General features: G+C 43.1%; 1 protein-coding gene across 1 annotated transcript; it reads left to right on the top strand.

Annotated features, from left to right (window-relative positions):
- The first annotated feature begins 1,147 nt into the window (after positions 1-1,147).
- MRPL13 (mitochondrial ribosomal protein L13) lies at positions 1,148-18,326 on the top strand. Its single transcript, XM_025195636.1, has 4 exons — positions 1,148-1,294; positions 1,568-1,691; positions 11,871-11,964; positions 18,184-18,326. The coding sequence occupies exons 1-4, from the start codon at positions 1,268-1,270 to the stop codon at positions 18,293-18,295; spliced, it is 357 nt and encodes a 118-aa protein (XP_025051421.1). The 5' UTR covers positions 1,148-1,267; the 3' UTR covers positions 18,296-18,326.
- Positions 18,327-27,437: the final 9,111 nt, after the last annotated feature.

The following is a 27,437-nucleotide window of genomic DNA, read 5'->3' on the forward strand; positions in this document are numbered from 1 at the left end:
TTTGTATATTGACTTAGTTGAACCAATGCACTCCAAGTACAGAAAAGCCCAAGTATGAAAACAGACTTCACATTTCTGAAATAAAATTAGACTACAAATCTCCAGTGAAAAGCAATAGCCAGAAAGTTCACAAGATCAGTGGCTGCAGTTACTTTCAGAAGGTGTTCCTGTTCCTGCTTCAGCCTACATTGGGGATCCTAATGAATGTGTGGTCTCAGTGAATGCCATGTGTTGATTTAATACTACTACTTTTGAGAAAGTAGCCAAAAAAAACCAAAAAAACACAAACAAACAAACAAACAAAAAAAAATTGAGACTTTCTGAAATTCAGATTGTTAGTTACTCCCAGAACTAGTCGGGTTTTTTTTGTTTTTTTTTTAAATACATATACTCGCAATCAAGTCAGGCATCCAGTAACATGCCAGCGGGGTCAGCTCACTTTATCAGACCATTTCTCCTAAAACCAGCCATGAGAAAGGAAAAAACAAAACAAACAAACAAAACAAACCAGAAAAAAAGTTCTCCCCACTTCCAGCCTTGATCAGACTCCAGGGCAACCTGATTTTCAAAGTGTCCAACAAGCCAACGGGCAGATCTAGGCTTCTGAAGGGTGGGGCGCAGATGATGAGGTGCATCATCCCATATATTACTTTCCCCAGCTAAAAAGAAACTAGGTGCTTCGCTAATATGCAAGGGGGCTCGGAGCGCATTATTTGGCTCAGGTTGCATTATTTGGCTAGGCACGAACAAGTGTCACTTTACTGGAAGGAGTTAAAACCAGTCTGCAGAAAGAGGCCTTTAGCTGCGCCGTTGTGCAGCACGGGCTGAAGCCCATCAAGACCAACACGGCTCTGGCTGAGGATCGATCTACACTATACAAGTAATCCAGGTAAGGAAACTAAGGGGCGCATCACTGATCACTTGGGACAACAACAACAAAAAGACAAAACAGGCACGGGAACAAGGGTCATCGGTTCAGAACGAGGGGGAACACCGAGCAGAGCGGACGGGCCAGGACGCCGGGCCGCGGAGCAAAGAAGAGCTGGGCTGGGGAAGCGCCGAGGGGGAGAAGGAGACGAGCGGGGTGAACGCAGAGCGCCCGGGCGGCACAAGGAGCCCCCAGCGCCGGCTGCTCACACAGGCCCCTGGGACTCGCCTCGCCCCGCCCCGCCCCGCCCCCACCGAACCGCCCGCCGCCTTCAGCGCCCACTTCCGCTCCCGCTTATACTTCCGCTTCCGGAAGGGAAGCTCCGCCCACTGGGGCGCCATGGCCAGCTACAGCCGCGCGGCCCAGGTGAGCGGGCTGTGCGGGGCTGCCCCTGGGCCCGCCCAGCGCGGGAGCCCCCGGGGTCTCTTTCTCCTCCCTCCCCCCAAACCTTGTGATGCTACTGATGGAAACGGCCTCCAGATTTATGCAGCGCCGGACACTGTCCTCCAGCTGCGGGGGGAAGGGGAGTTGCAGCCTGGGGATTGATTGATTGATTGGTTTGGGTTTGACGGGCCTGGTGCAGCTGTGGAGAGAAGGGAGCCTTTGTCCTTCACTGTTGTCCTCTCCGCTTCCCCGTAGCAATGGGCGACATTTGCCAGATCCTGGTTCCTCATCGACGGGAGGATGCAGCCGCCAGGGAAAATCGCTGCCCTGACGGTGGTCCGGCTGGAGGGGAAGCACAAGCCCGTGTATCACGCGCTGAGTAAGTGTGGCAGCGGTCGCATCCAACTGGCTTTGCCCCCAGAGGGGTTTTGTGTCGTGGCTGACGGGCCAACCCTGCAGCCCCAGAAACAAGGGGGGAGTTTATGCTTTTATACAGAAAATTGTAGGGGTGATGGTCACGAGCTAAAGGGAGGAAACGGGTAAAAGGTAAAGGAACATTAAAACTGCGGAAACGTATGCTCAGCACCTCATTTTCCCCCCAAATGCACGCTGCTGCTGCTGTCCCCATGGCTGAGTCCAGCTCCTTCAGTCCTGTCCTGCCCGACCAAGCCAGTGGCATCTCCATCTCCACCGTGCGCTGTCTCGTGTAGCCAGGTGTAGGCTGCTTTTTCCTCTCCTTACTCCAGCTCTCAAGCAAGCTTCCTCTCCTGTTTGCTGCTGCTTCCTTTTTCTCCCTGGCCCTGGGGGTTTGTAGGCCAAATTAGTAGTCATCATCAGTATCACAGCTCTGCTGTTGCACATTACAGTCAAGGCATTTTAGCAGTTTGGCTCTTAAAATTGTGTTGCCTTCATTCTTCAGGAGTTATAAGATTCCACATTTTTCCCCCTACTCTTGCATTTCTTTTTCTACTTGAGATCTTACATTGCATCTATACTTCTGTCTGAAGCTAGACTTTATATTGATGTTCATTCAGCATTTATGCAGCAGAACCCGTGTAATTCCTAGGGTTAGGGAAAATAAAGGTTTGTGAACCGCTCGGGTGTATGGACCACTGGTAAGCTTCTGCTGACTGGAGAAGTAGCACCCAAAGCCACAGTAAATGGACGCGTAGTTTAAAAAACTTCTACTTGGGAAGCTGTTGCAAGTTAAGTGGGTTGCAAATCACTTGGATAAAAACTATATGACTTCTGCTACATTGCACTAACATGTATACATCCCATTCATGTTTGGCATCTAGTTGCACTAGATGATCTGAATATATTTGTTTTTAAGATTTCAGCGGACGTGTTGGTTCTTCCTCTGCGGCCAGGCACAAGGATTCATTTTTAGCTCTGCACATATCTATGAGCTTTGCAGCAATAGAAATATTCTCAAGGGAGGGAGTGAATAAGCAGCCTGCAGCTGTCCCTTTTCTCCTATTCCCTGCACCTATCCCAGACTTGGTTGATCTTGGTCTGGGGGAAGTGCAGGGATCACTTCCCAGACACCTAACTGCTCCTGGGACATGGCATGTTTCCCAGACCAAGGTGAACCCGGTCTGGGACTTATATCAAGAGAAGACTCCCTGTGTTCCACTCCTCCCAGGGACTGGGGACCAGGCGGAGTCCAGCATCACTTTCTCCCTACACCTTCCCCAGACTGAGTTCACTAGTTTGGGGAAGGTGTGGGGAGTATTTCCCCTCATGGTCCCTGGGAGGCTTTAAGGGGGAGAAATGTACTGGTGTTTGTTCCTCTGGGAGAAAGTCACGTACAGGAGAGATGTTCCTCATTGAATGGAGGAAAAACTTTTCTAGCAGAAGAGTAACATTTCTCCAGTTAGAAACATAATGCCTGTCCATAGCTGATTTATGTAGTACAACTCGTGTAATGAAACCATGAATCTGTAACTGAAGATGGGAATGGAGCTCTTCTGGTAAACTGCTTGTGATTCTAGGTTGAAAACAGATTAAACCCATCTGGGTTCTGGGTTCTATCTATGGCCATTTAAAATCAGTGAATTCTCTAGCAGAAAAAATGATAACTTATTGTTATAATTAAAATATTGTTTTTTGTTGTGGTGCACCTGGGATCCCCAGTCAGAATCCTGTTTAGCTGAAGTCTATTGAACATTATGGAGAATCTTAATGAATTCAGTGACTAGGTATCACTTCCTTGGATGCAGTAGAAACCAACAGTAAGTGACAGATCCTGCCTTGAATTGCTGGCAGTGCTTAGCTCTAATCCTGCAGTCTGCTTGCATATCCAGTATGCTGTTGGCCTTCTTTTGCAGCAAGAGAATGCTGTTGGCTTGTGTATTCAGTTGATGATTCACTGTGAACTCCGCTTCTTTTTCTGCAGAACCATAGCCCAGCCAGTCCTTCCCTAGCCTTTACATATTCATGCAAATTTTTTGATGCTTCCTCCCAAATAGATATTAAGCCATTGAACATAACTGGCTGCACATCCATCTTATAGCACTTTTGTTTAGTCTGCAATTTCTTAGCTTACTAATGAAAATGTGGGGAGAGATGTTGTGTTTTATTTATTTTTTATTTTTAATAGATAATGTAAGTGTAGCTAGTTGTACTGTTCTATTGGTCAACATTTTGACTGGAAAATGTTTTTGAAACTGCTCTTAAAAGCTCCCCAACCATTTATAAAGCTTGTTTGTAGTTTTTTTTTCCCAACATCTTGTTATTACAAGCAATGCCTAAGATAGTTAAACTGGAAGAGACAAGATGCACAAGTACATATTTTTGTTTTTTTTTATTTTGTGCTTTTGACACCACAGGGGAGTTGCCCATAATTCAGGGTAATTTTTTTTACTTGTGCTGTTGGCCAGGTCTTATAACAGGGAAACACTTATTTTTTAAAGTAACACAGCATTATTTTGAAGCCATAACGATAGGAGAATACTCAAGAGCAGATATAGGTTTTAAAATGACTTGTAACTTTTTTACTGACAGAATTTCAAGTTGGTTGTCTCTCTTCTGCTGTACATATTAGGAAATTGCCTATTCATATAGAAAACTACATCTTTTTAAAGTAGAACTTTGAAAATGTATCCTAACGACATGGATGGCTTTTGTATATTTTCAGTTTCATTTTTTTTTAATGGATTTCAAAGATACACTGTTATTTAAAAAAGATTAATGAAACCTGCAGTAAAAGAATTACTATGATTATTTTTGTTCTTCTCAGGGTTGAAGTTAAGTCAGGGTAGTAGCTTAAAGGTTCAGAGAGTCAGACTTTTGTAGGCAGCAGCCTACACTGTTGTTGCTGTTAGTAGTAGTGTTACGGCACCTACAAACCTTAGTTATGGATCCAAACCCCACTGTGTTAGACACTGACCAAAAAAAAGAGGGCCCTTCCCATTCTACTGTGATTTGGTCATTAGTCTTCTCTGTGGTGGTAAGGCAAATTATCTTAGGGGATACAAGACATAAAGATATGTTACAACTTCCAATCTTGTACATTCTCTTAAGTTTAGATGCCTTCATTAAATACAAATCTAAATTGAAAATTGATTATTTCAAAACTTTCTGTAACATTCTACTCTTCAAATAGTGTCTGAAATAAGGACTTAGCATAAAGTAACTTGTGCCATTCATTCATTGTTTCACCAGGAATTTTCCTATGAAGATTTAGATTCATTTTTATTTTTCAGAGCAGAAAATATAACTTACAACATAAAGGTGATTTTAGGAATGTAAATTTTAAAGCTGCAAAACATCTTTTATCCACAAGATGTCGCTAGATACTAAAGTTGTCTGCGAACTAAGGTTGATAGGAAGCTATGCTAATGAAAAATAGTTTTGATCTTTCTCTGGAAGAGATCTTTTGAGCATTCACTTGAGCACTCATTCAGCTTGAAATGATAATTGTGAAGGAAGGTTGCTTTACAGGGATTTTATTTGGTCTGTAATAGTTCTGGCACCCTGTCGAGATCTATTTTAATAGTATGATAAATTCTATCTGATATTGAGTATATTTTAAGTAATCTGGAAGTGAGTTGGTTATGATGTTTTAAACACTTGAGTTTCTTAAAATATTGAGAAGTAAGTGATAGTATGGAAAAGAGCATGTATGGATTTCTGTTTTGTATCCACTTGTACTTTTTGATGCTGGAAATACAAATAATCACATTTTATATTTATTAACATTTTTTCCAGAATTTTGAGGGGTCCATACTTACAAGGAAAAGAATTGACTTTTATTTTGTATTGGATATTTTTCTTGCATAAAGATCTTCTGTTTGCTTACTCATTTGCCAAAAACTGAACTGAATTCAAGCTCCGTAAAGGGGCACAAATAACTTTAATGTATATTTATCTTGTACTGAGAGAAAAAATATTATTAACACTTTAACTACTTACATACATTTCAAAATTTTGGCAAAATTATACTGTGTGTATTTGGTCAAAGATTCAAGAACACAAGGATGTTGCTTATGTTTACTGTTGCTTTGTTCCTTTAGTTAATATTTAATGATACAATGATATTTAACCTTTATTAAAATATAGAGGGAGAAGGAAGCCTAACAAAAGTAATTAAATGGAATACATCTGGAAGTTAATGTGATGTGTTGGAGTTCAGTACAGCTAGCTCAAGGTGGATAATTATAGTTCATCCCTTAAAATAAAATTGCTTTCAGGGTGAAAACATCAGGAATTCCTCAAGCTTGTAATGGTTTGTACTGATAAGAGTTAGGAGAAAGAGTTAAGACTTGTTGTCTTAATGAACAAATTCTGCCCATAGGTTATCAGCTTTGTAAGCTATAACTGACAGAATGACTTATAGGCAGACATCAGGCATTTTATTAAAATAGCAGGGGGTGGGGGGACCGTGAAACCTGTGACTTATCATTTCTTAGGAATCATGGAACATTTTTAAATGTTCTCTTGTAAGAATTACCTCTTCCTTTCTGTTTTAAAAGAAATAATGTAACTAATATTGTAATTTACCCAAAGAGACTCAGATCATACTCTGGTGTCAGGCTTATGCTCTGACTTTTTCTGAATCAAAATTTAAAATAAAATACATACAAGTTTGGGTTTTTTTTCTGAAGGTGATATTATTGATTGCTAGACTAATTGTTTTAATTTTACATTTTCTTGTGGGTCTTTTGTGAGTGTAACGGAATAAATATTGTTTTCAAAAATAATTTATATCAGTGATGTGTTCCAAGAACATCTGAAATTCACATTTCCTGCATTACAGCTCATATGGGCTGCCCTGTAGGAACTGAATATGTTTTGAGCTTATGTATAAGCGATTTCCTTGTCCCTGAAGGCACCCGTATCTTGACAAACAAATAATTCATCCAAACAAAAATGTAAAGGGAACATTAGATATCCACAGGCAAGATGGATATGATGCTAAGCCAATAAAAATATGTATTCTTGGTGCAAGATAAATAGATAATGCAGTGTGAAGCCATGTCTGTAATCAATTTATTGTGCTAGGCAGTGGCACTCTTAAACATATTATCAATCTATCCAGCCACATTTGCAGCTTGCCTGAGGTGTCTGTAGTATCCCATGCTCTTCCTTTCTGCATTGTTACACAACTCAGTAATGTGCATCTGTTTGGAGACCTCAAGGCTTTTTTCTGCCACCCAAGACTAAGGGAATATTTCCGTGACAGGTTGTTCACTGCCTGACTCCTTATCACAGGCCTGAGCCATGCACAGGACCAGAAGGAGAGCAGGTCCTGGATTGCACCTGAGGACCATAGCTCCACTCTGCATCTGGACACAAACTGTTTGTGCCTCTACACCTGCTCTAAGATTACCAAAAAACACTACTTATTACATTACCACTTCAGGCCCACAAAATGGAGAGCCATACTCAGTCCTAAAAACAACAATGATACCATCATACAGCAGGCTGATAAAGAGAATGCCACAGTTATCATGGACAAAACGGCATACATATAGGAATTGCCCCTCTGCTTAGGGTCAGACCAGTCGCCATATTTGGAGTCCAGAAGGAATTTTACCTCATTCTTACATTAGTACAGACTGTGGGAGTTTTGGGTTTCCTCTGCATTGGCGGGTGGGGAGGAGGGGGGTGTGACCCTCTTCCTTGGATCTCTCAAGTGTATTTTAATAGCTTTTGCAGCAGCAAGACATTGGCTGTCATTCTCCTGCCTTACCTGTGGCAGGTTAGGGTGTTATGCTTTGCAGTTGTGTCAGGGTTGACTGTAATTTTATTAATAGGTTAGACAATGGATTTGTATAAAATAGTTTGCATGGGAATGATGTCTCTGGCAGGGGTTTGGACTAGATGACTGCTGAAGGTGCCTTCCGGCCCTACTTTTCTATAATTTGTTTCTGTGACCTCATCATATGGATGCATAGGAAGGAATCTCTATAGAGAAATTCCACTTGGACTTTAACAACATTCACCTCTCCATCGAAGTGACTGTGCAGTACTCCTCCTAGCAAATTCAGTTCTTTGACACCACTGTGAAAGTTTCATTAGTTTATGTCACCACCACATTGTTTTGGAAACCAACTGACCACTACAGTTACCTCTATGCCAGTACTTCTCATCCTGAGCACACTACTAGATCCATCATCTACAGCCAAGCTCCACATTACAATGGGATGCAGACCCTAAGGATCTGGAGCAGGGATTCTTACAATTTCAATACAATCCTAAATCAACAGAGCCAGGGTTGGAGCCCATATAGCCACCCAAATCTACAGAGCCAAGTTTGGACCCCGTTCAGTCCTGCTACAATACCAGCCTCAAGACAAGAGAAACAGGATCCCATTGGTTGTCATCTACAGCCCCCAGCTTGAACACCTCGGATACATAAATAATGATCTGTAATCCCGCCTGCAAAATGACAAGCAGCTCCAGGTAACTATGGGGGACGTACCTATCCTGACTTAAAGGCAGCCCGTTATAACTCCTAAATGGCATATCTCCAGGAACAGACTGCCTAACTCCTTTTCTCACTAAGGTACCAGATCTTGCTCCAGACCCAGATGCCAGGTTTGGCATGATGAGGTGTATGCCATCACCTGCTTACAGTGCCCCTCTGCTGCCTGCTTTGGGCTGATGGCGTGATCCCTACGTGTAAGAGTGAATGAATGCCAGTCTGACACCAGTACCAGAAAGACGAACAAACCTATGGCAGAGCACTTTAACCTTCCTGAACATTCCAGCTCAGACCTTGGACTGGATGTTTTTAGGTAGCAAAACTTTAAAAATGAACTGAAACGGGAAATTGTGGAACAAGAAATCATCCACAGACTGGACTGTGTTATGCATGGTTTAACCCGTGGTCCTCAACCTTTCTAGACTAAAGGCATCCCTTGGGAAATACCAGCTCTTAATTCTCACTTGTTCTATTATTTTTCTGTAGTTAAAAAAAAAAAACAAAACAATTCCTTTGCTGCAGAGAACTCAGACCATAACAGGTCAGAATGAAATGTCTGCATTTATCTTGTGTATCACATTTGCGCACCTAACAGTGCAAGCACTGTGCAGCACCCCATGCCGTGACACCCTGTTTGAAAATCAGTGGTTTAAACTGAAACTCTGGTGTGGTACAGTTTGGAGTTGGGACTGGCTTCAGTGCTGTGCTGGTGTCACTTCCAGCTCCCCACATTTCACCGGGGCCTTGAACCAGTTCAGGGCTGAGATTGAAAAATCAGCTGATTTTTCAATCTCAAGACTGGGGTTGCACCGAGCTGATTCAAGACTCAAAGTGCTATGACTTGTATTAAAGTGCAGCTGCTCAGAACATAAAAATTGCTGTTTTCTGGGTCAGATCATAGGTCCATCTCTCATAGTATGCTGTTACAGGGGCAGAGAGTGGATGCTGAAAGGGGGATTGAACTGAGTATGACCAGGGTTTTTTTTCCACTGTGGTTACTGTGCAAGTACTAAATGACTGTGCAATAACATCTGCGCAGGCAGGCACACACAGATGCACCCAATGGGGAGTTTTAAGGCATTTGCTTCATGTTCAAGGGTCTGGATAGTATACCTGACTTCTGATGCCTGACTCCTGCCAAAATGAACACTTTGTAGAAATAAAAGGAAAAAAAACAAAGTTGTGGTAGCAATGTTGGACACATCAGATTTTTCACCCTTTCAATATAAGGAATGTAAGTTTCTTGCACAAGTTTTGCAAAAGGCATCTAAGGGTATGGGCACATGAATGCTTAGACCCTTTTCAAAAGGTCGGCAGGTGATGCATTCTGTTTTTTTACACGAGCTGAGAAGAATCCAAACGCAGCAAACCGTCTCCAACTTCAACCCTGGATGAAGGAATGTTAAAGTTTGAACTTTTGGATCTTTCTCAGTTCTGGCTCCCTGTGACACCTTTGGAAGGCACTCAAATCTGTGAATCTGTCAAAACACCCTTGTGGAGAATCACTGTCCTAAGGGGATCTCCATGGGAAGAAATGTAGTAAGAAACATGTGAACAGAATACAAGTGGAGTAAAGTGGACAAAAGACTACAAGTGGAAGTTGCACAGAAAAATAAATGGAAATATCCCTCAGCAAAAGCTTTTAGGCATCACAAGGTTTATTTTGCATTGAGTCAGTTTCTTCAATAATATCAAATATATCTTTATTGAACTTTTAATAAATTGTTTCATAGACAAATTGAATACATCTTAAAGAGAAACTGACACCAAATCATCTTCCAGTAAATTGATTTAATGGGATAGTCATAGTTAATATACATCACAATGATCATCACATTTTAAAGCAAAATGACACTTGTTTCACAGTTCTATAGATAGTCTGGGGTTTAGTCTCTTATTAAATATGGATAATATATGTTAGAATTTCTAATGTTTGAAAAATATTAAGGTACTCTAGAAGTTTTAATTTTAATAATTATTCATGGAATGGATGATCTCTTGAGTAACAAGCAAAATAATGCATTAAAGTCCTTTACATGGGACACTCATCTCTGTTTGATTATAGCACAAATGCTTCAGACTAGCACAAAGGTTATATCTGCATATCTTTTTGTTTTTAATACATATTTTTGTCTCAGGCTAAGAATATTTAATAGAAAATGTTTAGAATTCTAAAGAAAATTTTATTAAAATTTAGAAATCTAAAAGTAAAAACATCTAAAGATCTTTTAAAGCCAGATTTAAATTCACTTGCTTATATATTTTTCTGGTAGGACAGAGCAACCATATGACCCAGTAAGCAAAACATGTTAGTCTTAGCCATGTAAATAATTGCCCTAACTTCAACTATCTAGGTTGAAAATACTTTTATCTGTTCATTCACCCTTTGATATGTTGATGTTGATAATGGAAAAAGTTAATAATTTTGATGCTTAATACTGACGTTTTTAAGATGTTGGTAATTTTTAACAACTTAATCATTTGAGCCATTTGAAATTAGATACCAATTTTGTAGAGGTGTACCAATACATTGATTCATATCATATCGATAAAAAAGAAAATTGACATTATTGGCAATCAGAATTGTTTGGCTGATGTGGCCAATAATGTCACTGATGAATGCTGTGTGCAACCGCACAGCTGCAGCATGCACACAGCTAGGAGTACAGCCCAGCAATGTAGAGAGCAGTGTCCAGCCAGTAGGTCTGCTGGGGGTGGGAATCAAGGCCCCCGCAGTGAGGGAGAGAGTGAGGCTGGGGCTGGGTTAGGCACTGCTTAGCCAGGGTCGGGCAGGACATGGCACAGAGCCACAATTCATCAGGCGGAGGTGGGGGGGAGGCTCCTGTCGCTGCATGCACTTGTGGGGGAGGCATGGAAAGGTATGTGCTGCCTGGATTTGTGCATGGGGTGAGGGTAGGCTGCTGCTGCATGCTTAGGGCCAGGGCTGTGCTGTGCTCTTCTTGGCAGCAGCTGTGGTTGGGGTAGGTGGGGGTGGAGTGGGCAGCAGTGGCCCCGGGAAAGGGTGTACAGTGGGGGCTGTGGCAAACTTTGGGGTGTCTGCACCCCCCCTCCCCCCCCCACATAGCTCCCCTATCCCAGCATTGCTGCCACCCAGCCCGAGCATAGCCTCAGTCCAGCCCCTTTCTTCCCTGCAGGGAAGAGCCCAGTACAGCCTCTGGCCCCGAGTGCGTAGCAGCAGCCCACCCTCGCCCCGTGCGCACATCCAGGAGGCACGTGCCCCCCCACATTCCTCCCCCAGGGGTGTGTGCAACAGCGGGAGCTGCCCCGTGCTCCTTCTGGACTAACCGTGGCTATGTCCCGCACCCTGGCTGGGCAGCTCCTGCCCTTGCCCCAGCCCTAGCCCCACTCCCTCACTAGGGGCCTCGATGTGCCCTCCCCCCCGCCCCTTCCTCCCAACAGGCTTACTGGCCAGATGCTGCTCTCCAAGCTGCCAGGCTGCGTATTGGCAATTAGATCGGGATCAGCCAATATGGTGGGTTGATAATCAGCCATTGATATCAGCCCAAAATACCTTTTATCAGTGCACCCCTGCAATTTTGCAGTGGTAGCAATGTTCTTATTGTCTTTGTGATCATTGAAACTAAATCCCTACTATTTTTAACCTAGGTGACTGTGGAGACCATGTTGTCATAATAAATACAAGGCACATTGCTTTTTCCGGGAATAAATGGGAACAGAAGGTGTATACTTCACATTCTGGGTAAGTGCTCCATCATTTCACAGTAAGTCTTTGAAGAAGTTAATAGTATGAATTGATTCTGCAGCCAGTTTTGGTTTTGTACTTAATTTTTTTCCCATAAAATATCAGTTCAAAAGGAGACTTGTTTTTGAATATGCTTGGTTTTTTTGTGTGTTTAAGAATGAAGTTTATGTCTGTATCATCTTTGGAGTGATCTTGTAAATACTACCTTAAAAATAAGCTCTGCCTGTTGTGTCTGTTTGTCTCTAATCCCAAACTTGCAAATTGAGCAAAATAAATGGACACACATCATGATCATGCCTGCCTGCAGCACCATACTGGGGCTCTCCACATACTCTGGACTGTTCAGGCACCTACCCCAAGTATATATTCTGACTAATATACAGGCCTAGGCATGCTTGAGTGGGTAGGGCTACTGGGCTCACTCCAGAGGCCCTTCAGAGAGATTTAAGACATAGCGTTGAAAGGTGTTTTTTTTTCCTGGCATAACGTGCATCACTAGGGAAATAATATGCGATCTACGGTGTCAGAAGCAGGCATAAATTACATTTATCTAAGAAAACTTTATTATTGGATGGAGATGAAGCCAAAGATGAGGTTATTTTTGCTAAAGAGTAGTTTATTTTGTTTAAAACGTCAAGGAAGCTAACCAAAACCATTATTTTAAGAGGACCGTGGAAATTAACTTGAGTTATGTTAGCAGATCAAAGGGCAAATAAGATTATGAGATCAACGTTTTGCCTCAAGCAATGAGAAACTGAATAGAAAGATAATGCAGGCACTTAGTGTTAACAAGATTGTGCCTGGGTGATTTAAACCTCTTTTAAAATCACTGAGGAAATCACTGAAAAATGAGGTTCTATCAAGAAAGAATTGATAATATGTTGTCATTAATGTTATTTCCCAAGCTTCTGGTATGAAGCCTCGGGCATGAGAATTACCACAGTCAATGAAAGCTAGTAAAAACAGTTGCTCCTATATTTGTAATGTGACCACACTAGTTGATTAATTAAAATATCTATTAAAATAGATCCATTGGGGAACAATGCATACATGTCTGTAGGAAAAGTAAAAATGGCAGCAGGAACGGAAGTAAGTTATAGAAATAAATTGAGGCTGTTTGAATAAAAGAATATATATAATACATTTCATGTATTCTTTTAATGGTGTATTAACAGTTTTGGAATTTCCAGTCCTGAGGAATTCAGGAGGTATTAATGAGAGGCTGATTCAGAGCCCATGGACATAGAAAGCCCCAAAATCATTCACTTCATTGGGCTTTTGATCAGTAGTGAAGACAGACGAATGAATTTGTAGAACGTAAAAATACTAGTATTCAAATATTCAAAGTAGTAGCTTTGAAAAGAGAACCAAGGAAAATAAGTTAAAAGATGTTAACGTGTAATTAGAGAGTTCTTATGTCTTAGAAGACTAGAATCAAACAAATATGGGTCATGGATAAGAGAACTTGTTCTGAAAATATTAAGCCTCTCAGCTTCATATAGATCCTAGAAGCAACATAAACAGAAGGGAAAAAGAAACTTACATGTTAGATGGAATAAGAGTTACATTTGTTGAGGGCTGAATTTGAGAGGGTGAACCCCCACTTTTTTATTGGGCCCAGAAAGGTGTGAACAAAAGGGTGAAGCTAGCCAGGCTGACCAGAGGGGCCAGGCAAGGAAAGCTTGAGCCTGCCCTTAGTTTCTTTTCTTATCACACCTGGAGCCTAAGCTTGCCCTTATGTGCTTATCTTCTCACGCTTCCTGTCACCCTGGTTGAGAACCACTGGCATAACTACTGAGTGCATATTAGTGAAGTCTTGCACCTGTGCAATTGTGTGTTTGCATGCTATATCTCATATACAACTCTCCAGCTTAGGCCAGGGGTTGGCAGTTTACAGGCTAGATTTGGCCTGCAGCAGCTCAGAAGGGGAGCAGCTGCCTGGGTGGCAGAGGCGGCACCTCCTGAGTCCTACAGCCCACCATGCTCTGTCTGTTCCCCCTGCGGTGTCTGTAGGCCCCCAGCCCTCTCTGTTCCAACGGCACTGCCATATTTAATCCTGCCTTCACCCTTGGTCACTTGAATCAGTGGCAAAGGTAAGTGCAGGTGGCTTGGGTAGCATAGCGGTAGAGATTTGCAGCCCATGACAGAGTTCCTGGTTGTAACCAATAGCCTGGGGCAGCAAGGGATTGCCAACTCCTGGCTTAAGGCATCGGGGAAGGGAGAAATCCAGATCTGGGTCTCTCTTTAAAAAGAAGATGAACCCTGACTTGCTTTTAGAACCCAAGGATGCGTTCAGGACTGTGAATCCCAAGTGGAAGGAAGTGCTGTCTGACAACCCTGAGTTGGGTAGTCCAGTCTGATGCCTTAAGACATCTTAACCTACCCTTAGCGTTCCATGCAAAATAGCTTGTGCTCTTCCTTGCCTGTTATGCTGGCTTTTGTTAATCACTTTCTGAGGTATAACTTCATCCCCACACATAGGGAACCCAGCCACCTAACCCAGGACTAAATTCTTCACTAGGGGCCAGGAGTCTAAAAGCTGGCTATTGTAATGTTGAACTAAGTCCTTTTGTAGATTCCTACATTCTGAAGCCACTTTTACAACTATGCTTTAGGTTTCAAGGTCACTTAAATGCTTAAGAATTTTTTCCTTTTTTTTCCAAGACTAGAATCCATTTGCACTAATCAATAATGTTTATAATTATGAATAAATGCAATGTTATCTTGAACCAAAGCTTTTATCATAAAATTGTGTGAAATGAATGGTTTTAAGTTCTCAATGCTCTAAACCCAGGGAGTGGCAACATTTGGCCTGTGGGCCAGTTGTGGATCTGGTCTACAGAATCATGGGGCTTTGGCTGTACCTGTGCCTATACTGGGACTGAGTAGCAAGAAGCTGTGCATGCAGGGGAGCTGAAAGCTGTACCTGTGCCACTGCTGCTTTTCTCCCTCTGCCCCACCTTCCCCAAGGCTGTGGCACAGGTACAGCTTCCACCTGGAGGGGAGCTGCACGAGGACTGGGCTGGGGTAAGGAGTGGGAAGGAAAAGCAGGGACAGGGAGAGAACTCCTAGCTGCGTGGCTCTGGGGGCGTGAAGAAGGCCCCCTAGCCACCCCCACTGACACTGATGTGCCTCTGAACCCACTCTGCACTGGACTGGGGCTGGGTTGTTCCAGCTCGCTGGTATTAAAAAAAAAAAAAAAAAAAAAAAAAGGTTGCTGGCCCTCACTCTAAACCATACAAAATTTAATAACACCTCTTTCTTTTATGAATTTTTGTCTAAAAATGTATTCCTGATTTGTCCAAGTTACAAAGCTTTGAAAATAAATGTTGTAAAAGAAAACTGTTGACAGACCTTTAAACTAGGGTTGGGTATTTGATTGGTCAAAGTTTGGTCAACTGACCAGTCAAATATTGGCCAAAAATTGCCAAATATGGTCCAATATATATTTTTTATTTATATTAAAAATTTCTTACATAATGTTAAAATAAATTTTTATTTCACAATTAAATCATTTGCAAAATACTAAGCACTGAAAAAGCACAATTTTTCCATTAAGAAATGTGTCAAGAAAAGATTAAAAACAAATCCACCGTGCTGCACTGCTTGCCAAGGGCCTGGCTATGGGCAGCCCGGGGCCACTTGCGCAGGGAGCTGCCCCACAGCAAGGAGCCCCAGGCCTCTGCAGCTCATCCCCCACGCAGCCTCTGCACCCCAGCCCTCCATAGTAGGTATGTGCTATCAGTTAAACAGTTAATCAGTATAATTAAAAGAGTTTTTAAATGTCTAATTTTTTATTATATTTGTATCCCTAGTTGCTCTAATCACAGAAAGTATTCCAATAATATTTGACTGATCTTTGACTGGTCAAAAATATGTAGCCATTTGACAATATTTGACTTTCCATTGACTGGCTTGCCAACCCTACCTTAAACTCAATGCTGTGTTAGTGGATGCTGCTGTTAATACTTTTTAGTCACCATTGTCTGTGAGGTCATGTAAAAATAATTGTTTGAAGATGGAATAAAGAAAAGATTTCATAGAAGCTTATAAAATTAAAAAAAACACGTGTAGCTATCATTTTGTTGTCATAATCACTTAGATTGTAGGGCAAGGTGGAAGAAAGGAGGAAAAAGTCAATTCAGAACAGAAGCTAGAAACTAATTTCCTCACTTGAAGAAAATCATTGTAAGGAAAATGTTTACCAAACAAAGTTGTAGAGGGAAAAATTTGGGGATTATTATTGTAACAGAGAGAAGAGGAAAATGTACCAGAAAATAATTACAAGGAGGAATGAAGTTTAGAAGGAAAAAAATATAATTATCCATTAATATTCTTCCATAATGTTTAGGTTTCTAAATATTAAAGAAATGTGTTCTCTTAATTACTTAAAAAGATTGCATACCACGTTTCAGCACTGTGCCAGGACCTTGGCTCCAGTTTAGTAAGGTGCTTTGGCATGTGTCTAACCTAGACAGTATGAAAAGCCCATCGGGCTTAGGCAGAGCTCAGTACCTTGCTGAATCAGGCCCCATGTACAGTAACTACCTTAGGTGTGCAGTTGAAAGATTATAGATGCTAATATACACTGGCTGTATCCCATAACACTAGGCTGACCTTAGACTGACCTTCCCCGTCCTTCAACTATAACAGAATTTGGATTTCATAGATTTTAATCATATTTACCCTCTACACCGTTGCTTCCTTTTTTTTTTCTTTTTTGCAGTATGTCACAGTATGGTAAGTGTCCCATGTGTTATTCTGTGGACAAAACATGAAGAACAGACTAACAAGCAACAAAGGCTGCTGACAGACATGGAAAAAACCAAACAAGCCCAAAAACAGCGCTTTACCAGAAGAAGCAGCATGTTAGTTTCATCTGGCTCCCCAGTGTCTGCATAGATTGGGCATTTCAGCGGGGCTTTTTGGCACTTCTGTCTAATAGCTGATTGAATCCCCCAAAAAACCCACTGAAGCACCTGATCTATACAGACATTGGGTGAGCTGGGTCAAACTAACATGATGCCTTTTCTGGGCATTTGCTACACTCGGTGCAGAGGTGTGCCAAGCTTAAAGTAAAGCTCTTTTTGTTTTTTCCATGTCTGTAAGTGGCCAAAGATAATAGTCTAGCCCAACATATATATATAAGCCACTGACTGGCTAACAGTTGAATTCATAATAGTTCTTCATATTTTATTCTATTTTGTGTAGTGTAGTTGTGGTTGTGTCAGTATATAATATATTAATAAACTGTCTAAAACAGAGGTGTCAAACATATGACTCATGAGCTGGATCTGGCCCGTAGAGCCCCACCATCCATCTGTCACCACCATTCTGCCCCCTGGGTCTGACCAGACCCACACAGGGCCTGGTACGTGCCTGTGGCATGGAGGCAAGATCTGACCCACAGACCCCTTCCCCTTCCCTTCCCCCAGCATACCTGATCTGGCACCTACTCCATCTGTCCTGGGACCTTCCCAGCATGAGGCACAGATCCCAGAGTAGCCAGAATGGGTACAGTCTGGCTAGAGGAGCAGCCATGCTGCACATGGTGGTTGCACCAGCTGGACTGCAATGCATGCAGTGCTTGCTCTGGGATGTGCTCCACCACAGCACATGCTCGAGCCAGTCTGGGACCACACTGCAAAAAGCACTCAGGCACCATGTGCATCGTGCATCCCAGACTTTGCACATGTGGCACAGCCCTGGAGCTGCTGGAGTGAGTGCCATGTGTGTCGCAGTCTGGCTCAAGTGGCCACATGTGCAGTGCGGCTGCTGCTGTGGCCAAACTAGTACCCATTCCAGCTGCTCCCAGGCTGGCTGGAGAAGCCACGAGATCTGGTATATTGGGAAGGGGAGGAAGGTCCATGGGCCTGGTCCCATGTACAGACCAGCCCTGCACCAGTAATTCAGCCCATGGGGCGAAAAGAGTTTGACACACCTGGTATACAACAAGTTGTGGGTTTTGGGGTGGTTTTTTTTTTTTTTTTCAAGGGCATCACTTCAGTACCCAAGTGAATATATAGGCCTATGGCAAAATGGAATGTTTCCATTTTATAAAAAATATATTCCCCTCATGAGAAGCATTTCCTTTACTTGTGGCTTTATAGGAAGGCATATGATATAGTTTTCTTAAAGATTCAGTGCTTTCTACTGTAAACACTGGCTGTATTAATGAAAGCATAAAATCTTAAGTTAGTTTCTTTTGTATTTTAGTTATCCTGGAGGCTTCAAACAAGTGACAGCGGCTCAACTTCACCAAAAGGATCCAACTGCAGTAAGTATTTCTGGTTCTCTCTTATGTTTTGTTTTGTTTTCATGTAGTTAGTTTCCTTTTAGGTTAGGGGATGTGTTTCATAATTGTGAACTTGTCCTTCTAATGGACAAAGAAATAGGGTTATAGCTTGGAACTGGGATCTTACAACAAAGATGTGAACCCTTCTATTCTGGGCCCTGACCTGCACTTCAGACAGCATGAGAAATTGGCTGTACATAAGAAATAATTTACCATCAGAACTCCCTGTTTTAGGTACAGAGCTGTACAGTTTGGAGGGAATTACACTGGAGGGTCAAATTGACTTACCCCAACAGAAATCAATTAGGTGATAACCATTGTGAAACTAATGGATTCTTATTTGTTACATTAAATATGAAGATAATTTGCAACAATTTGAGGGACATTCCTTTGGCTTGTTATGTCTGAATAACACTGTGCTTTGAAGTTAAAACTGAAGAGTTGTTAGATCATGCACATATACTATTTGTATATTCAGTTTTAATGGCTAAATCAAGGTGTTAACTTGGCTCATTTTTACCGACTGACTTGCAAAGAAGATCAGACTTATGAAAAAAGTAATTGGTTGCCTCAAACTAGGCTCATCTAAGTTGTATGAGCCAGTTAATGGTCCTAGTCCTTTCTTAACAGCTAAAGGGAACAGTGATGATTTAAATGCAAGAAAATACATCTATGTTTCTGAAATTTGACAGTGCATTATAGTAATTGGTTTTTAGCTGCTTTCCTGTGCTATATATTCTACACATGGTGTATCAAAGAACTGAAAAATGTTTATTGTACGGAGGAATTACATCTGGATTTGATAGGTAATCAGGATATTACCCATGCTTGCTTGAATCCAAGACCCCCCCCCCCATTCAGCTCGTATACAAGCTGAGAACTGCTTGTCTTGGACATGAGTAATGCACTGGCAGGTAGCTCTTCTGGCTCTGGATTCAGAGCCACTGCCACCCAATGTAGCTGGTGACATGGTGTACAGCCTGGGGAAAGCATGAAGGAGACTGTATGGTGCAGGTGGGGAGCATGGAAGAGATCATGCCATGGTAGGGGAGCTGCTTCAGCTCTGGCTCCAGCTGTGACCCAGGCCCAAGGCTGGAGGTGAAGCCAAAGCCACTGCCACCTACCCCGAGCTAGAGCTGCTACCACCACTGGTGCTTGGCTGGGCCAGAGCCACAGCCATCATTGGTTCAAGCCTGGAGTAGCGGTACAGGTGACAGAGGGTCAGGAGGAGCAAGTAAGTAAGTGGAGAGGCAGGCAGCAGGGATCTGCTTTCCCTGGCGGGGGGGTGGCATTTACTGGGGTTATGTTTAGCCTTTCAGCAGTAGTCCCTAAGCTTAAAATCCTTATAGGCTGACCCAAATCACAGTAGAAAGATTGTGATTGACTTCAAAGGGCTACTTGCCTATCAGATATTTAAATTACTTCATTTTATCCACATCAGATTATGCATTTACTCTAAATACTGTTTGTTTTGAGAGACTACCTTGAAGCATTGGATTGTAAACCTGTTATACATCTCTTGATACCATTCTAGAAAAAAAGACTTGACTGCTTTTCGATATCTTCATCATATTGAATTAAGAACAAAAAATGGAATAAAACCAGATAATTTGCAATTATGTGCATGGATTTTTTTTCCTAAAAACAAATGGAATGTTTTTTAAAGGGGAGGCTGTACTATGGCTGTAATGATTTTTAGAAGTATTAGTTCCATGTCTAACATGGTTTCTACTTATATGACTTGTATTCGAGGTTTAGATGCCAGTAACTGTACACTGGGAGGCAGTATAACCTAACTTATTTTCTCGAACCAGAGAATTAGTATCTTTATAAAGTCCCTTCTGGCATTCATTCTGAATTTAAGATTCTCTTGCCAAACTCTCATGGATGAATTTCTCTGGGAACAAAGGTCAATTTAAATGCATTACAAATAGTTAAACCATGTTGGATAGAAACTCAACAAATGGTGATGTAGGTCAGAACATCATTTTATTTAATGACAGACTTTTTTGTAACAGCATGCTTGGGAATTAACTTTCACCCTGAGTGGTTAGATACCTTTCCAAGCAGACTCTCTGAAGCCTTGTTTTTGTCATGTTTGTATTTTACACTGATAGATGTGATACTTGGTTTGGTATACCAAGGCTAGAGACAGACATTACACACAAACCAGTTTAAGTGATCAGAAACTGGTTTAAACCTGTTACAGAACAGGCATTCGGTGCACATAAACCAGTTTCAAAATGGCCAAAACTGGTTTGAGATAACCCTGGTTGAATGTAGTATTAGACTTAACTGATTGAGCTCAAACCAGTTTATGCAATGTCTGTCCCAGACCCCTTCCTGGTTTAAGTTAAACCAGAGTCCTCCAACATCCCAGCATGCTCTCTGGTCTAGGCTGTGCTCTTTACTCCAGAGCAGGGCTGACACCACCCCTCTGCTCTCTAGCCCAAGCCGAGAGAGGCCGTAGCGAGATACTAGCTGGCATGGCCCCGTTAAGGCAAAGTGGGCAGGGAGGTAGTTCATTCTTCCCTCCTTTCCCACTTTCTTCACCACAGCCAGGGTCTGCCCATTTGTCAGGGAGCAGAGGGGAGGGGACTGTGGGAATTTCATAGATTTTATAGATTTCATAGACATCAGGGCTGGAAGGGACCTCAGAAGATCATCGAGTCCAGCCCCGTGCCCAAGGGGCAGAAAGTCAGCTGGGGTCATAGGATCCCAGCAAGCTAAGCATCCAAATTTCTCTTGAAGGCGTTCAGTGTTGGTTCTTGAACCACTTCCGGTGGCAAGCTATTCCAGACCTTGGGGGCTTAGACAGTGAAGAAATTCTTCCTTATGTCCAGCCTGAAACGGTCTTCCAGGAGTTTATAACCGTTCCACCTTGTCATCCCTTGAGGCACTCTGGTGAACAATCGTTCCCCCAGATCCTGGGGAACACCCCTGATAAACTTATAGGTAACCAAATGGACCGTGGGGCTGGCAGACTGATCACACACACCAGGCTAGGCTGCGCTTGCTGTCAGGGCTCAGCATCTGTGTCACTGAGCTGCACTTGCTGGGGGTGGCCCTGCCTCTGCAGCCCAGCCCAGCCCAGCCCCACCATGTGGCTGCCTCAGCCATGACTGAGTGAGGCCGGTCCGGGCCGTGGGGGCAGAGCCACCCCAGCAGCTGTGGCTCAGTTACAGCTGTGCTCTGGCTGGGCTGGGATGGGCTGCACCGCACAGAGCCCCTCTCCCCGCCCTGCAGGAGCGGGGGGGAGGGGGAAGAGGTTGCCCCCCTCCCCAGCACTGAACAGAGCCCCCCATCCCCACCCTGTGGGGACGAGGGGAGGACGAGAGGGTAGAGTCCCCCCTCCCCAGCATTGAACAGATCCCCCCCTCCCTGCCCCGCAGGGGGAGTAGGAGGGGAGAGGAGTGAGCGGAAGAGTCCCGCTCCCAGGCCAGGCAGCTTCGCAAGAGCCCCCTTCCCCACCCCACAGTGTCAGAGGGGGGAGGAGGGGAAAGACCCCCCACACAGACATACACCCCTGAGCCCCTTCTCCACCCCCTCTGGCAGTGGGGGAGAGGGAGGAGGGGGGAAAAGTTCCCTTCTGGGGCCAGGCAGCCCTGTGTGCTGGGATTGTCAGGGAGCCGCTGGGGCAGGCAGAGCTCTCCCCTCCTCCCCCAACACAGAGGTCTGGCCACGCTGCCTCTTCTCCCACCCTCCAAACCCTGCAGGCCAAAGTGGGGCTTTAAACCCCTTCTCAGTCTTACTCAGGCCTGCCCGGGTCTCCACCCCCACTTCCCAAGCTTAGCTTCCCTGTGGAAGGGAGTGGGGAGGGCTGCTCTAGCACCCCTGGGCTTCCAGCCTGAGCCCCTGCAGGAACGTCCCTGCGTTTCCAGAATGAAAAGGGAGCATCTATACAATTGCAAACCGATTCAATTTCTGCAGGTTATACTAACCTGCAAAGATTGAATCAATTCAGGCTTAGGCTTTTTGAATGTCTGTTCTTAGCCCTAATATACTGTATGTGTACTTTAGTCTTAAGGGTTATGCTGAGAAATTCAAATCATGCCAGCCAAAAACTCGGATTGCTTCTTAGCCAGACCTCAGAACTAGTACTCCCACATTATCATCTTTGACTGGGAAGTTGCCTTGGCACAGTCAGCCTTGCTCTGCTTGAAATGTTGTTCTCCCTTGACTTGCATGACTGTCTTGGTTCTTTTTTGACCTCTCTAATAATTCCTTTGTCCCATCTTTTGGATCCTCTTCATCCCCTTTCTACCTTTCTGAGAAGATCCCACAAGGCTCGGTTGCTAGCCCATTCATTCTCTTCTTAGCCTGTCTATCTGATGCATCTTCATCCCTGAGTAGCCACTGTCACAGTTGCAGCATAGTTCTTTACAATCTCCCTGACAAGCCTTCCCCTCGACTTCCTTTCCAATACAGCACCGATATTATATTTTCCATCAATGCCTTCTTTCTGGGTAATCTCATTTGCAGACACAAATTGAACTATCATCTTCATGCAAAAGATTCACAAACCTCCCTCAATTCCAGTCTGTCTTCCATCTGTACTAACACCTTGGTCTGTCTGTCTGTCTTATGCATCTTTATGGATCAGTAACCACTGTCACAGTTTCAGCATAGCAAGAACTGAGTTCTTTACAATCTCTCTGACAAGCCTTCCCGTCTACCTCCTTTCCCATACAGCACCGGTATCTTGCCAGTCACTGAAGCCTGTAATCTAGGTCTTGTTTTCAACTTTGACTTCTTTCCAGGCTGTGTCGGTCTCAAATTCTTTCTGCATGACCTCCCTGAATTACAACCTTTCCTGTCTATTTTCATAGTTAAATCTCATCTCGCATCTTGATTACTGCCACCTCTATTTCTGTGTCCTTGACATACTGATACCCATCCAAAATCCTGTTGCTGAGATCATATTTGTATCTTTTTTCTTGACCTTGTGTTTACATAGTTGCTGTTTACATCCCTATTCTGGCTTCCTCTTTCTGTTACCCCAACCAGAATTGTTTTCACTTCAAAGCCCTTCACAACCTATATGATGTCAACCTTTTTGCCTTTTTTTTAGTTCTTCAGACAAAGACCTTTGTGCATTTCTCCCATGCTGTCTCTTATGCTTAGGAGAAGCTCGTTGTTAACATCTTCAGAGCTGCCTTTGAAGTTCCCTTCAACACTTGTTTAAAAATCTTCTTCACTGTGATACTGCAAAAAAATTGATAGCAGTCAGGCTGCATTGTGCTATGAATGCTGCTTATGATTGTGGCCAGACATAGTCATTGTTTCCATGTGCTTGCACATCTGTATTTTTTTGTTGCCTTATACTTAGAGTGTAAGCTTCTTGGGGTAGGGCCAGTTATGCAAAGAACAAGACCTAGCACAATGGGTTTATGGTTCCTGACTCCTACCCATTATGGTAATGCAAATAATGAATAATAATCTTGAGACCTTCATGAGTTGTGGCAGCATGCAACATGGTGACTTGACAGAAAATAGCAGTTAACCAAAAGTGTATGAAACTGCTTATATTAAGAATTTGGCCGGGTATCCTCACTTTCTGTAGTTTTACTTTGTACAGTACAGTATTAATGTACAGTATTTTGTACCTGGAATAGAAGATAAGATGTGTGGTGTGACTTAGTGGACTAGGTTCAGGATTCAAATTATACTGAGGGGAAAAAATCTACAAGTGCTTCCAGACTATGCTGCATATGATGGTGGTTCTGTGATATTTGATTAAAGGTAAGAACCTGTTAAAATTATTTTTATAGTCTCTAGTACAGTGTTGCTCAGTTTTTTTGGATCTGTAGGTCAGATGAGTGGCATGGGGTGAGTCTGCGACCTGAATTGAGTCCCACGTGCTGGGATTGGTCCCTGGGGGCCTGCCTGGCACCACTCCTTCCCACCCCTGTGCATTTGGATTGAGCCCTGGTCTTGCCCCCTCCTGCCACCTTGTTTCGGGATTTGACCCTGGGTCCTGACACTGCCCCTGCCTGGCCCTCTGCACTGGGATTAGGTACCCTATGAGTATTGAAATTTGGCAGCATGGCAGCAGTGCCACTGCTCCTCTGCTGTCAAATTTCCACACCCATGTGGAATCCCATAAGCCAGATGACGTGGTGCCATGGTTCAGCACCCTTGGTCTAGTACATTTAGCTTTAAACAGTATTTCTGGAAATAGAAATCTAGGATCCGTCTATTTTGGTGTCTTCGCTAAGCAAAAGCTACAGACTACAGATGGAAATGCAGCTTCCAAGAAAATTTCTTGCCCTAAAGGAGGACAGGAACTATTTATCCCCTGTCTCCTTGCCTATCTGTGGCCCATTTACCCACTTTTATTTTACTTCATTCCCTCTGTTTTCTACCTTTGGTTCCTTATTATGTGTTTTTTCTCTCCTTCCTTGTCCCTCATTTTAAAATTATATTAATTGTTGATTGAATGCACCTCACAAACACCCAACACTAGAAATTCTCCCTACTGTTTAAACACTTGGTCTGATATAAAGTACGTACTCCAGTAGTGGGTTGCTCTTTCTTGATATGGCGTATAAATGCAGAACCCCGTTTTCTTTAGCTATTTTGCACATAAGAGTGTAAATTAAGTTCAAGTGCATAAAACGTCCTGCACTACCTATCTTTTTTTGCAAAATTCTGATTTCTTTATTGGAGCGTGGGTGATGTGCAATTACATCAGGAAAGTAACTACCATATTTACTCAAATATAAGACAATCCTGAAGGATGGCCTCCCAATAATTAAATTCTGTATATGGAAAATATGTATACAAATGTATACATTTGTTATAATTTTCCAGGTATGGAATCCAAGTATTGGAGAATTGTCTTGAATCTCACCATCACTGCTATAGCACGGAAAGTAGTGACTGGGGTAGGTCAGGTGGCCCCTTTCTTCCCCCTTATGCCTTCCTGCTCCCCCTTGCCACCTCCCCCGCCACCCCCAGCTCAGCCTCTGCCTCTTTCCCCCCCCCCACCATGCTCCTCAGTCTTTTCCTCTTCCCCTGCCTTGCTTTTCAGTCTCTTCCTTTACTCTTCCAACTCCACAGTCTGTGTCCCTTTACCTCCCTCCCCACCCTTGCTGTCAAACGCTGCCAAGGCTGCTCCATCCTGGAGCACAGCATATGGAAGCTGAGCCCTTGCCTGGCCATACAACAGTGTCAGTGCTGCTGACTGGCCTGGCAGAGGAAGGAGTTTCCATGTGCTCTATGTGGGAGAGACTCCAGGGAAGGGGTGGGGGGGGGTGCAGGACAGAAGCTTCGGAGGGGAAGGAGGGGGCAGGAAGCTACTGTGGGTCTGACTTTGGCTTGTATCCGGGCTCAGGGTCAGTGTCACAGCCACAGCAGTCACCTGCTTCCCCCTCCACTTCATATGCAAATATAAGATGAAGGGCTCCCCCCATGCTGATAGAGTAAATATGGTATATATGAATGATGGTTTGTTGTTGCTTTTTACTCAGTGACATAGTGCCCATGTTGATCTCTTTTTATTGGCAAACATCTTAACAGAGAACTTTGCTATTTTTCTTAGCACTTCTAAATTAAGTAAACCATAGGAAAATGTGTCACATTTAGTCTCAGTCTTGCCAACAGAATTAACTGGTAGGGAATTATTTTAGAAAGTGCTCCATATTGGCCTGACCTACGCACACTGAAGTCAATGGGCCTTCTGTCACTGGACTGCAATAGGAAAGGAGCTGGGCAGATGCTGGGAACTTATGAAAATACCTCTCCAAATTCTAACTACATGTTTTACTGGTGGTCCAAAGCTCATAACTTGACTTGCAGACTAAGGTTTTGTAGACTTCTTACTCATACACTGAACAGTTTGGAGGAGGAGGACATTGGAAGATTATAGCATTCTGTGTTGTGTTTATAGTGCTGTTTGTACAAAGCCAATTTTTAGAGCCTCTTATTTTCTCAAAGTCTATTGAGGAAAGAAAGACTTTGTCAGAATATGATCTGTTTTAATGTCAGTAAAATAAACTCCTGTGCAGCAGGACAGAACAAAGACTGTGTCATTTAAGCCCTCAAAATGAGATATAGCGGTGCAGATTCATTGTGTTGGCCTTTTATAAGTTGATGATGTTCGCTTTGTTAATAGACATCTTCGATCTTACAATGACTAAAGGTCCTGCCCAGCACACACACGAGTTCTTGGAGGGTTTTTCATAGACTTCAGTGAGCAGTAATTTAGGTAAAATGTATAGGAATCTGAACCTGTGTTGAAGCATTGAAAAATTGCCTCTGTAAGGCACTGTTCACAGTCTGGAGCTTAGTACTTTAGAGAAGAGAAGACTGAGACGAGATTTAATAGCAGCCTTCAACTACCTGAAGGGAGGTTCAAAAGGGGATGGAGCTGGACTGTTCTCAGTGGTGACAGATGACAGAACAAGGTGCAGTCGTCTCAAGTTGCAGCAAGGGAAGTTTAGGTTAAATATTAGGAAGAACTTTTTCACTAGGAGGGTGGGAAAACACTGGAACAGGTTGCCCAGAGAGGTGGTGGAGTCCTCCATCCTTGGAGGTTTTTAAGACCCAATTAGACAAAGCCTTGGCTGGGATAATCTAGTTGGTGATGGTTCTGCTTTGAACAGGGGCTTGGACTAGATGACTTCCTGAGGTCCCATCCAACCTTAATTTTCTATCATTCTATGATACTTGCTTGCTCTCAGTGCTGTAATCACTGGTTGGTCTTTTAAATGCTTCATGCTGCGGGGAAAAGGGTCCAGTCTGTAGTTAGTACATGAACTATCATAGCATGACTGCTTGCCTAAGGTAACGGTACCATCAGCCGATTTATTAAGATTGTAGCAGTAGTGTTTGCTGTGAATAGCCTTCCACCCATGTATCAGAAAAAAGCAACATAGCTGAAATTAAGGAATGAATTTCAAGAAAAATCCAGGGCAGGGCAGAGGCTATTATCATGTCAGTTATTGTAAACCTCTCTTGTATTACAGAAAAGCTTAGTGATGAATGTAACAGTTTCCAGCCCATGCAAGAAATAGTTGCATCCACATGATGTAAGATTCAGTTCAAACTCAGTAAATTTGTGTATAGGATGGAACAAACACTGTTTGACAAAGATGGATCTAAAAGCGTTAGTAGTTATGTATTTCTAAACTCTGACACGAATCTATATGTAAAAGCTGTGTTAACTGGAATC

Source organism: Alligator sinensis, unplaced genomic scaffold (assembly GCF_000455745.1).
Source record: "Alligator sinensis unplaced genomic scaffold, ASM45574v1 scaffold895_2, whole genome shotgun sequence".
Lineage (NCBI taxonomy): Eukaryota > Metazoa > Chordata > Crocodylia > Alligatoridae > Alligator > Alligator sinensis.